Genomic DNA, 12,623 nt, shown 5'->3' on the forward strand with positions numbered 1-12,623 from the left:
TTTACACTGCTGTATGTTAATGAGTAGCATTGGAAATGTGATTGTACTCATTACAGTGGAAAATGATATTGGTAATGTCCCTCTCTACAGGGCCACTCCCAAACTATTTGCTTTCCTTCTACTGCTTTTTGCTGAATGTTTGCTTGCTGGCCTTAGGACTCTGCCCCTTTACCACGGCTAACCAGTACTAAAGTGCTTGTGCTCGCTCTCTACAACATGGTTTGATTGACATATACCTGATTGGCACATTTAATTTAATTATAAGTTCCTTGTAGGAGGGTCTACCATATGCACAGGGTCTGTAAATAATGCTACCAATGGGCCAGCTGCACATATTGGTCCACCCACTTAAGTAACAACTTAAAACTTGTCCCAAGCCTGCCATTGCAGCCTGAAAGTAGTGTCTTACTGCCACATTGACCTGGTATTTAAAAATCATTGCCAAGCCCTAAACTCCCCTTTTATTACATATAAGTCACCCCTACGTTCAGCTCTACGTAGCCAACAGGGCAGGCTGTGTAATTAAAAGGTAGGACATGTACTTTTCAGTTTTACATGTTCTAGTAGTGAAAACCCCCACATTTGTTTTTCTCTACTGTGAGGCCTACCCCTTCCATAGGATAACATTGTGAAATCCTTATTATATTTAATAAGTAGTCATTCCTACACCAAAGGTGGCAGATATATAATGTTTGATATCCATGAACTTGTAATGAGAAACCCTCTTTACGTGCAAAGTCAGATTTATCATTACAAGTTTGGAACTGACAGATTTTGTGAATTCATACCAGACAGTCATAAAGTAGTGGGATTAGCAGAGCCTGAATGGGCCATTAACTGACTTGATGGGGGCGGAGATAAGCACAGCCCCACTTGCACCTGAATAAGCTGGGCTTTGCAGCCAAACAATAGGCTTAACAACCCTATATTGTCAGCGCAGCCAGGTAGAAGCCAGAGCAGGGAAGGCAGTAAACTCCTGGAACTTCAAAAAAACATTCTGGAAACTTATCCCAGTGTCTAGGTGCAGGGCACCAGGGTATACAAATAGGGCTCTCAGACCCACTGTTCAGTTCACTACTGGACCTGCGGAAGGACTCTCAGAGGACTGCCTGCTGCTGTGACTTGATGTACATTCTCCCAGACTGTTTCTTTACCTGGAACAACTGCTTTGCTGGCTGAAGTCTGCCTTAAACCTTCAGATGCCAGCCCTCCTGTGGAGCCCTGCATCCTCACCTGCACCCAAAACTTCAGAAGTGACTCTAAGGGATAGTTTAGCTGGTCTCCTGTTCAGAGTCACAGGGAGATAACAGGCTCCCACCATCTTGAATCAGCACCTGTACCCAACCTTAGTGTGTCTTGAACACCCAAGAGGTATCCATCTACTCCTGGACCCTTGGTTATGGTACTAAAGGTGCACAGGGGGCCATTTTCCAAAACTGTGGACTTGCTATATTGAACTTTAAACTTTAAAAAATCGTAACACTGGTTCTACTGATTAGATTTTGATGGTTTTGGTGTCAAATATTTGTTTTAAATTTGCTCTATTACTCTAAATTGGTTTGGGATTTTTATTGGGTTCTGTTTTAACTGTATTGCTGTTTGTGCACTGCATAAAATTGTTAACACATTGCCTATACGTTTAGCCTGACTGCTTTTGTGCCAAGCTACCCAGGGTTATGCACAGGTTAATTCAGTAACTATTTCACTCTGCAAGGGATTGTGGCTATTGCTTGACCAGGGCTCACACCCCAGTCAAGCAACAAACCAATTAATCACAAAGGATAACCTTTTTTTAGACTTGTGCAGTGATGGGGTTGTAGAAATAATACACACAATTGTATAATATTTGTTTACCATGGATTAATATAACAGTATTTAATTTGTGACTGCAACCAAACACCAACCATATCCTGGAAAACCCTTCCACTTTTAATCTATTGACCAGGATCATTTCCTGAACTATTTTGCACACATCTAATAAACAGAAATTTGGAGGTAAGCAGGACTTTCTATGCTTTTCATAATTCAATGGACTGCATTTTAGGTTACATTATTATTAATATTCTTTTTTACTTGTGGTGTGAAAATATTTTTCTGTAACTTAGTCATAGAAAAGTGATCATTATTTCATACTCTTGTTTTTTTTAAACTTATTAGACACACTCAAATACTGCATTCCAGTATGAGTTTTAGTCCAGCAGCGGCGGCACCATGTCACACGGATAGGACAAAACATCGCCCAAGCAGAGGTCATGATCAAGGTGCAAGCTGCTAAGGACCAGATTCACAGAATGTATTATATGACTGACTAATTTAATGTAAGCACTTACAATGCCATCTGCAGGCATGCATGACAAGATAATGAGGCACAGACTCTAGATCTGTGCAGAAGTGATCGTGAAGATTGTACTCTAGCGCAAAACTGGCTGAGATACAAGGCAGCATGAGTAGGTGAGAGAAGGCACATGATAGGAAGAAGAACTTTCTTAGTCCACGGTGTGGGGAATATAATTTTGTTAAGTATTCAGGTGCATAATAACACGTTGTGTGGCCTTTCCAAATTCATAACCATTTATGAATACAATTTTGGAGTGGGCATAACTGGCAAAATTCTCTCTAGCGTAATTGCTGAAAAATTCCTCGTAAATATGCATAAATACATGAGAAGAGTAATTCAACATTCAGCACTATTTCATTAGTGTAAAATACACTCTTGCACCCAAAATGCCCCTCATGATATATTTAGCGCCAAGCATATAGCATTAAATGGTAAAGGACAGGAGCCGCAGTAGCCAGCAGTTGTTCGTTCTCTCTTAGTTCATTGTTCCTGTGCTCCTGTTCTAGGATTTTCCCCAAAATACTTTTAAATACTCAAGCTTATGTAATCAAAGAATTTGGATAATTTCACATCACAAGAGTAATACATAATCACTTGAAATTACTCTGATTACTCTGATTACTCTGGCGTGCCTAAAATTTCACTCAGGCATGACTAAAATGCAGAGCGGAAGAGAGAATCATCAAATTTCAAATAGGTGTAGTAGAAGTAATTCTTCACATTGACTAGATCGTTTTTTCATGAAAAACAATTGATTAGATGCACATTTCTGTCACATATCATATTTTAGACAGATGGTGTGTCTTGCAGTTAGGCCACTGCAGTGCATATGATGGACCACGAATATGTATGAACATGTATGCCTTTCGTACATTTACATGTGTGTAAGGTATTGTTTAGGAAGCCATGAAAAATCTGAAATCTCCTCAATTCATACATATAATTCTATGATATGTAGATTACATGTTTCATGAATCAGGCCACGTAGAATTCCAAGTTTACACAGAATAGTAAAGCTGAATATAGTGATTCATTTATGAAATAAATCTCTATGGTAACTGAAATTGCCTATTTTTACCAATATAAAAAGACACTTTATTTAACACAATACCTGGTGAAAACATCTCCGATAAAAGAAATTTTCTCAGAATGAAAGCAAAATCGTGATACTTGCATTTTCATAATATGCAGCCCTCAACGTTTGCCAAACAAAGAGGTCAAATCAGTTTGGTGTAAATGGGGAAAGTGCAAATACATTCCTCCTACGTTGACGTCTACCCAGCTCATCAAAGGACAAACTCTGTTTCTTTATCAGGAAATGGTTCTCGACTAACAAAGTGAGTAAACAAAAAATCGCATTAAAGAGAATACATGTAGAAGTATTCTGGTCTTTGCAAATGTGCTCAAAGGGGTTATTTCAAAACTGCAAGTGCTGGCTCTTACCTTAACAACTGTAAACATTTCAAGATAACTGTAATGCAATTTTACCGTGAGTACGGACTTCAAAACCATGTGCTTGTTGCTTAAAATCGAACGGTCCAGTGCCCTACCAGATGACCTGACACCTGAGGTTCAATTCACAAAGCTATTCACCCCCCATAGTGACAACGTGGTGCATACATATACTCATTTGAGTATGCCAACTCAAATGTAATCAAAAAAACCTACAGTTGCACTTGGAAATCGACTTCATCGCATGAAAATGACATCTGCATGGTGAAAGTTCACATGTGAGTAAATTACCTTACAAGGGTGGTTTGTGTCCATTCTATAATAGGGACACCCACAAAAGATGGAAATTGTCAGCAAACGTACATGGTTATGGGTGTACACAAAGATAGTGTCAAACCCCAGAAAACGTTGAAGGGGACCCTCCCCAAACAGGAGATGGGGTTTCTTCACAGGGAAACACAATTAGCCAATGTGAATGCATCTACACGTTATATTTTCTCACTCAGAAATGTAGACCTTATAAATTTAAGAATACATACATGTTTACATATATGAGTGTTGTGATAGTCCTGTAATGCTACTGGAATTTCTGAAAATTTTAATAGCCATAAATTTGCTCCTAAAGTTAAAGTGACCTTAGGGGAGCAAATCTCTATTTTTTGTGACTATGGGCATCAAGTTATACTTAGTGTTACAGAGCATCTCACTGCAGTGAGATACAAATGCTGTGGTTAGCAATCCATATCATTATTTTTTACAATTCCATTTCTCTGCCTCTTATGCAGATTATCTGATGAGATTCAAAGGGACTGAAAACTTACCTATTTCAAATGACATATGGTCTGACTCTCTTACGTAGTGTACATGATTGTTTAATGTATCATCTGTAAGCACCCCCCTATTAAAAATTGCTTGATGCTCCATTGCTGGAATATAAAACAATACAATAAAACAATACAACATTTAAAAAGTGTTGAGTGTCACAAATATTCACTTTTGTTTAAATATATACTATTGTAGGGTCTATTTTGGCAGTACAGTGGCCAGAGGTAACCTCAAACTATCAATTGATGTTGCCCGCGAAAAGTGTAAATGAGTGTTTGTAAGTAACATGAGAAATACATTTGAGAAGGAGCTCTGTGACGGGAGCCATGTGCAGAATATCAAAATGATGTTGTGGTGCTCATTTTATTGTCATTAAATCCAAACATATATTCTAAATTATATGAATGACTAACCATGTAAATCATAATGAAGAATGTGTAGAACGATTGTAACAATGGACTTTATGTGTGTGAGTGTGTATTGTAGCCCACATACAGCTTTTGCCAGCTATAACATTTTCTTAGTTGGTGGATCCAGATCACAAAATGGTTTGTATCTGTTGATGGCAGATAATGTGGATGATGTTTACCAGATGCAATTGTTGAGTGAGATTTAAAACAATCACTATGGTCAATTTCACCTTGAAAGTGATACTGGCCACCTAGTGGCCTAATTATTAAATCACAGTAGTTAAGGCGTAGTGTTTTCACACTTATGGGCACAGGAGGGAGCTACAAGAGTTACGTAAAGAGTTTGAAATATGAGGATTCATCCTCGATCAGGTTCAATGCCAAACTGAGAGTGCAATATAGAGAGAAAGTCCATATGTTTACCAGAGTGGAATGAGTAAAACAATTTGTTATCAGCTTTTCTACTGATAAGTCAAGACATAAACTAAGCGCAAAGGTAGGTCATAATATGGAATGCGGAACTAAAGAATGGATTGAGGTTAGGCTGTTCAGTCTATTGCAGTGTATTATATATGTCATCTATGAATACTAACACAGTCACGTTAGGAGGGGACAGCTTGACATGTAATTGGTCATCAGGGTTCCCAGCACAGGGAAAATATGAAAGACCACTTCCCCCCACCCTCATTTTCTAGAGAGTGACTGCTGTGTTCTGAAAAAATGAAGAGTTGTGTTTGATATTAGATGAGATTAATATTCTTCATTCGAATTTCTTGACTAATTACAATGTATACCACACCCATATTTTATGTGGACTTCACTGATGTTACCAATGAAAATATTTAAAAAAAAAAAAAAAAAAAAACTTAAAAGAAAAACCAAGATGTATAACATTGGGCATTGATATTGTACCACAGTAGAGAAAATATCAATGGTGGGTCAAATACATTAAGAGCTCAGTACACGTTAATTTGCACCTCAGTGCAGTTTGTCATCAAAGTTAATATTGTCGATGTGCTATTTTTCTCAATTTTTCTAGCACTAGATGCAGTTTTGTGACTTAAATTAAACTGTCTGTGTTTTCTTCAGATTGCTTTCCTTGTAACTAAGATTTCTATTTTGCTGTTCCCTATGCATCAGTGCGAAATATAGTAAGTTTGCTCCATGAATTTTGTTTTAACCTACTCTTACTACTTTATAATGCACTGCCACCTCCACATATAATTGACTTACTTAAGACGTTTTAATGGATATTGTCGAGCAACTGACTCTTTATTGTACAACATGTTTGTCAGGGTGCTTGAAACTGTTGGAAATGAGCAAGATATCTACCCTCTCATGCCCATAATGTTACAAATCTGCTAAATATTGAAAAATGCAGATTGGTGTTTGTAGGGCATGCCCTGTCAGAGATTAGATGTGCGTGTTGTTTTTCAATTGCTTACAGAGGTGAATGCATGTCAAGAATGCAACCTTCTGGCCGTGAGCGGAATAAATATGTGTCCCCTCGAAGTCACGCACATTTCACAAAGTTGTTACAAGGTTAGTCATTCTATGAGCAGAACAATCCAAAAGGAGTTTTGGAAAAGACAAATATAAACTAAATTTCTCTGTAAACTGGAAGAAAACATAGAAAAGAATGGTAAACTATTGCTAATTCTTCCTTTGAGTTAACTTTGCCAGGTTGCAGAATAAAACGAAACCCATACGAGACACATTTAACATCAGAGATCATACTTCCACCAAAACCATTGTATAATTAGGATTTACACCATCCCACTCTCTGTAAAATAATTGAAAACAGCAGATGGCCTAAATAAAATGTGTGACACCTATCATGTGTTGCTCATTAATTGTTATTGCAGTGGAATTAATTATGTTTTTGCAGAGAGTCACAGAGTATATAAAGGAAAAGAGATCACTGACGCATCGTTTGCTACCGGATGATGGTAAAAGGCCAACAATTCACAATGTCTCTGCTAAAATGTAGCAAAGGCCTGTATCCTAGGCCAGAATATCCTCACCTTTACAAAAATCAAAAACCTACACCCCACTGATCATCCAGCTATCACTTGCTTCTCACTCAAACAAGTGTCTCCTCACAAAACTATACCACCATTTTCACCAGAAGCCTCAACTGCTTCCTTTAAAGAGCTGTTTCCGGATCATTAATCAAATCTTTATTTATGCTGCAGTTTGGCTACTGCAATGTTCTTCTTTAAGGCATAAACTCACTCTAATTGAAGAAATGTATGCATTCTCTAAATCCCCCAAAACATAGCTGCAATAGTGATCACAAGAGCTACCCTCACAGACCACCTGAAGCTGATACTGAAGCAGCTTCACTGGCCACCAGTAAATCGCTACAGATTCCAAGTTCTGCTCATGACTCCTAAAGATCTGTAAAACAAAGCACCAAGAACAAGTCAATTTTCAAGTAACTTCAGTAGAATCTCAAGGCCACTCCACCCATCATCCACACATCATCAATCACACTCATTCATTTAGATGTGGCACATTTGAACGCCTATGACTTACATTCAGAAATCCAATTTTGGAGCTTCCTTCTTCCCCACTTAGAAACATGCCAAATTTACTCTCTTTCAGAGTCTAAAAAACCTGTCTTTTCACTTCACATTTATATTTAATATCCTGTTTGTTGCTATCTTCAACAGCAGCTTTAGGTGATATGATGTTCCCTATAAATTCCTAAGGTAAATGTCAAAAGAAACACCTCCTTTGGGAAAGCCAAAAGAGTTTACGCTGAGTAATTTTTACTGCTTCCTAACTGGGCAACAATATGTACACTGACGTTACATGGTGCCTCATGCTATAAAGATGTTGTTGAGCCTTAAAGGTGTTCAAGAATATGTTTTATTCTTTTAAACCTTCTATATTCTTTAAAATTGCATTTCCCAATAATTGTTTAGTATCATAACAAACATATATGATGGTGACTAGATTTGAATTGAGCACATGTGAACAATCTCTGACTGATTTACATTATTTTTGTGAGAAGCTATATCTTACTCCTGGCCTAGATGTGACTTAGTCATTTGTGAATTGGGATTTAGTTATCAGAAGTGGAAACCGCATACCTCATTTGTGGGCCATGTTTCCCCAAATGACAAAATGCTATAATTTGCCCACATCATATTTTCTTCATCTGAGTCAGCTCCCTTTTCAAACGCAATTAGGAGACCTTAGAAAGCATTTTGACTCTATAATAGTGCACTTGATAAAAATGTTGTCAACTGCGTAACATTTTTAAATGGGAGTGCATGCACATGCATGAGTGCTTATATCATGCACATGTATTCCACGAGTGTTCACTTTTTCTGTGTTCAGCATTCCCATTTCATTGAAAAACATTTCATGACAGTCAATTCTGTATTCTGTTGAAAATATGAAATGATCTTGAGAATGGCTTGCACGTTTGCATATGTTGTATTAAATCCTTTACACTTAACAATAGTGAGCTTCTCTTTACTCTTCTGTTTATAATTATACGTTCCCCTAAACAATTCAGAATTTTTGATCAACGAAATCACAGTTTTGATCTTAAACATACCAATAGAATATAAATATATTTGACTACAGCCCCAATGCAATAACAGCTAATGCACAAGATTCCTCCTGGCTAATACTTACCCAGCTCTGTGTTTCAGTTTTTTGTCTAGGATCCCATCTCTGGAAACAAGCTTATTAAACACCAGAATGCCAATCACCATGTTAACCTGTGCAATGGAAACAACAGGTGACCATTTAGTTACTGTGAAGTCAACATCTGTATATTGTTCCTGAAGATAACTATTTAGCAGTAAAGAATATGGAACTTCTTTTTTTTCATAATTTATACCAGTTGGTTCATATCTACTGTAGTGCACTGTTGAAACCTGCAAAGTGTTTGTTACCTAAAATGTCCCCACACTAGCACTGCCTCTTGAATATTTCTCAATGACCTGGATGTAAAACACGTAACCTTATGCCATATTTACGTCTAATCTAAATCTGATTCAGAGGAAAATGGGATAAATCAACAAGTAAGATCCGACAATGTGTGTGCTGATATATTTCAAACAATATTTTCTTTTGATATTTTTTACACAAAAGCTGTCACTATTCAACTTGAAAAATGAAAAAAGAAAATTATCCTGAGAGGATGTACAGTGGTTGAAAAAAGCAAAGGGTTTTTATTAGTTCTGTAAAAAAAGCTCAATGAAAGAGAAAGATGGGTGTTCATGAAAGACAAAGCTTTAACAAAACCAATAAGACTGTTCTTGGCAATTGTGCATTTTAAAGAACTGTATTGGGAGCATATGTAATTTGAACAAAAATGGCAAATATAAAAATATAAAAAATAAAGAATCGGTAGGCAGCCCAAACACAGAAGTCCTGGAAGTCAAGTGCACTTCTTTTTGGGTGACTGTGCACATGTGGTCCTGTTAAATTTCACTCATTTGATGATAGACATCCATAGGATAAAGTAGACTGACTTATTAACCCATGCTGTATGCTGTGGTAGGCATAACAACTTATGAATGATACTTGAACAGAGCTATGGATGAAAAAGGCTGATTGAAAGTCTTCGTTTGATGTACATAAGAATATGCTTTTGTTATTGTTATATACAAAATTATAGTTTTGCAAATAATTAGGCTGGTTAATAGCTAATGCTATCTCTGGGCTAGACCTAAAACAGGCACAAAAAGGTGGTTAGTCAGTAGGGCGAATTGAGAGGAAAAGGAAATTAAAACAAATTAAACCTACTTTTTTACATCAGCATTCTTAAGGGATTGAAGCACATTTCATGAGCCTAGCCAGTGTGCTATCGCTTGATTTTCTGTAGCACTAGATCTGCAAAATGTCACTTATTTGTGTTGCTAAAGCATTACTTCTTCAGACAGCATTTATATCAACTGCAGCCCCTCCAAAAAATCAAAAACAAAACTACCTAATTCCAGGTTTTGTGTGCTGTGGATCAGGTTAAATATGGCTTTGAAGTTTTGAAAATGTTTTTTCTTTGTGGAGACTTAGGGCCTGATTTTGATTACGGCAGACGGGTTGCTTCATCACAACGGTGACGGAAACTTCATCCATTGAAATATAAATCCCATTATTTCCAATGGTGTTTATATTTTGTGGTAAGGGTATCCATCATCGTTGTGATGGAGTAACCCATCCACTGAAATCTAAATCAGGCCCTTAGTCAGATTCATAGTTTTACTATAAGATTCACAAATATATGGGCATTTATCACACATATATGACCACATTTAAGAGCAATCAATTGGTGATCAAAATATGAAGTTTGAGAAGATCCAGGCTGAGAGTGTTAGTAATCTGCTCATAAATTCATACCTACTTTCCACACATACCTGGAGAAGCTGGTGGACACCTACTGCTCTATTACGCAACTTGGCCATAAGCCTTGTTGAAACAGTGGCAAGATCTTGTAAGGTAATCAAGCTCCCATACTTCAAACCACTTCATTTATGTGAGTAGCACTGATATGTAGTCATTTTTTGGCACATGCTTGTCAATGCATTATACAGTTCTACCCCTAAATGAGGAGTCGAAAAATAGAACAATACTCCATTGTTCAGGTTCAGACAGGGAAACAAAACGGGCCCGGCACCAAAATAAAAGTGGCCTCTTTTAGCATATCAGATAGCTAAAAAGTGACTGACATTTGCAAATCAGGGAATTTTTTAACTTGTAAAGACACGCATTATATGTTTTCACATATGATATGGGACACTTCATGCACACAGGGTTGTTGCAGGCAATGTATGTTAAACTCCAAGGAAAATCAACAGTAAAAATCAGCCTGCTAGACCATAAAATAGGCCCACAAACAACCAAAAAAGACCGACAAACTGACTTGGCCAGTTCGACCCTTCCGCTAGTCAGGCACATTATAATTTGTGCAGTAAATGTTTTCATTTCTGAAAGAGGACAGTTTTGTCCTCTGTTGCATGAGTGTCAGATATTTAGAATAAAGTGAGCATGGTAATGTGTTGTGTGCCAGATACACATCACTAAATTTACTTTTTTGGAAAAAAAGATGCAGCAAGCAATGTTTCTGACACCTCCTCTATCCCACCTAGAATCAAACCTTTTGAAGCAGGGCATGTTGGTCAAAAGTAGAAATTGTGCAGTCATACCCCATTCGTACTTAAAAATGTACTTTCCCTCATCTGTGGTTGTTAGAAATGGGATTTCTAGTTGGCAGAGGGTTGAGTTCTGCCCAAGTTGGGACCACCACTCTAGTCGGGGTAAGTCAGATACACACCATAAATGAACCTGTGCCCATCTTCTACTAGCTTGCTGCAGAGCAATCAGGCTTAACTTAAGAGGCAATGTGTAAAGTATTTGTGTAACACTTACATTACCGTAACACAATGAAGACACCACACAGGTTTAGAAAAATAGAGAAAATTTATCTGGTTAAAACAAGACTAAATCAACAAAAATCCAATCAGCAGATCAAGAGACATGTGGGTTTAAAGTTAATAGGTCATCCTCATCGAGAATCACAGTGCTAAGAAAATAGCAGACCCTCCCTTTAAGGAAAATATGGTAATGATCCTATTGACGCATGTAGGAAGGTCACTCGAGCTTGTGGCCTTGTTGCAGCCCTCAGATTGGTGAGTCTCAGGGTTCCTAAGTTAGCAAGCTCAGGGCAAGTTCAAGCACGGGCCTCACAGGCGTGAACTACATTCAAGGGTTAAGTGTGTGCAAGGTGGCTCTGGCCCGGTGCGCCAATACCGCTCCCACAGTACCTGAACTTTGGCTGATGTTGCTGGGGTTCCGCGATGCCAGACAACCCTTTGTTTGCTCCAGGCCAGCTTCCTCTGGGATAGCGACGTTGTTGAGAAGAAAGACTAAGGCCACGGTCCACGCACTAGAAGTGCAGAAAGTAATGCAGGAGAGGGTTGGAGTGTGGCCCGCACTCAGAAGTTGAAACGAGACACTGCAAAGTCCTGAAGCGCTGTCCACAATCTGGGGATGAAAAATAGAAGCAGTGGAGTCTGGAAGCTCTGCATCTGTTCCAGTAATGAGAAGCAGTGCAGCAAAGTCTCAGGGCACTGCACACACCAAATCTGAAAAACAGTGCAGCCAAGGATTGTAACACTATGCTCACACTGGAGTTGAAAAGCGGGACAGCACAGAAGTAGAAAGTATTGAAGCACTCTAAACGTCCTGGGGTCACAGAGGTGCAGGGGTGCGAATCCTTGCAAGGCAACCTTCTGCAGGTGTGAGGTCATTGAAAAGTAGCTAGCAAGGCCTTTGATTTCTCTGAGACCACAAGGAGAATAGGGTGCAAGCCAGGAAGCCCTCAGAGTCACTCTCGGAATGTCTTAGGTCCTCTTTTGCAGGGCAGAAGTCAGCAGGTAGCAGGGCAGCACAGCAAAGTAGGGCAGCAGTACCTGGGAACAGTCAGTTACAGCAGAGTGGCAATCGTACAGCACAGCAGTCTTTACTCTAGCAGAGTTTCATGCAGGTTCAATAGTATACTAATTTAATAAGCCAGAGCCCTCATACTTATATTGCAAAATGCCTTTGATATAGGGGTGACGTCAAGGGGCCTTACC

At 38.4% G+C, this 12,623-nt stretch overlaps 1 protein-coding gene across 14 annotated transcripts in view; it reads right to left on the minus strand.

Moving 5' to 3' along the window:
- Window positions 1-12,623, minus strand: part of ADGRB3 (adhesion G protein-coupled receptor B3) — a 1,499,072-nt gene that overhangs the window by 153,124 nt on the left and 1,333,325 nt on the right. For all 14 annotated transcript variants that reach the window (XM_069235737.1, XM_069235727.1, XM_069235726.1 and 11 more), the window contains one exon: window positions 8,677-8,762. In XM_069235737.1, the coding sequence (XP_069091838.1) occupies window positions 8,677-8,762 (86 nt within the window). The remainder of the gene's footprint in view (window positions 1-8,676; window positions 8,763-12,623) is intronic.

The sequence above is a fragment of the Pleurodeles waltl genome, chromosome 5 (assembly GCF_031143425.1).
Source record: "Pleurodeles waltl isolate 20211129_DDA chromosome 5, aPleWal1.hap1.20221129, whole genome shotgun sequence".
Classification (NCBI taxonomy): Eukaryota; Metazoa; Chordata; class Amphibia; order Caudata; family Salamandridae; genus Pleurodeles; species Pleurodeles waltl.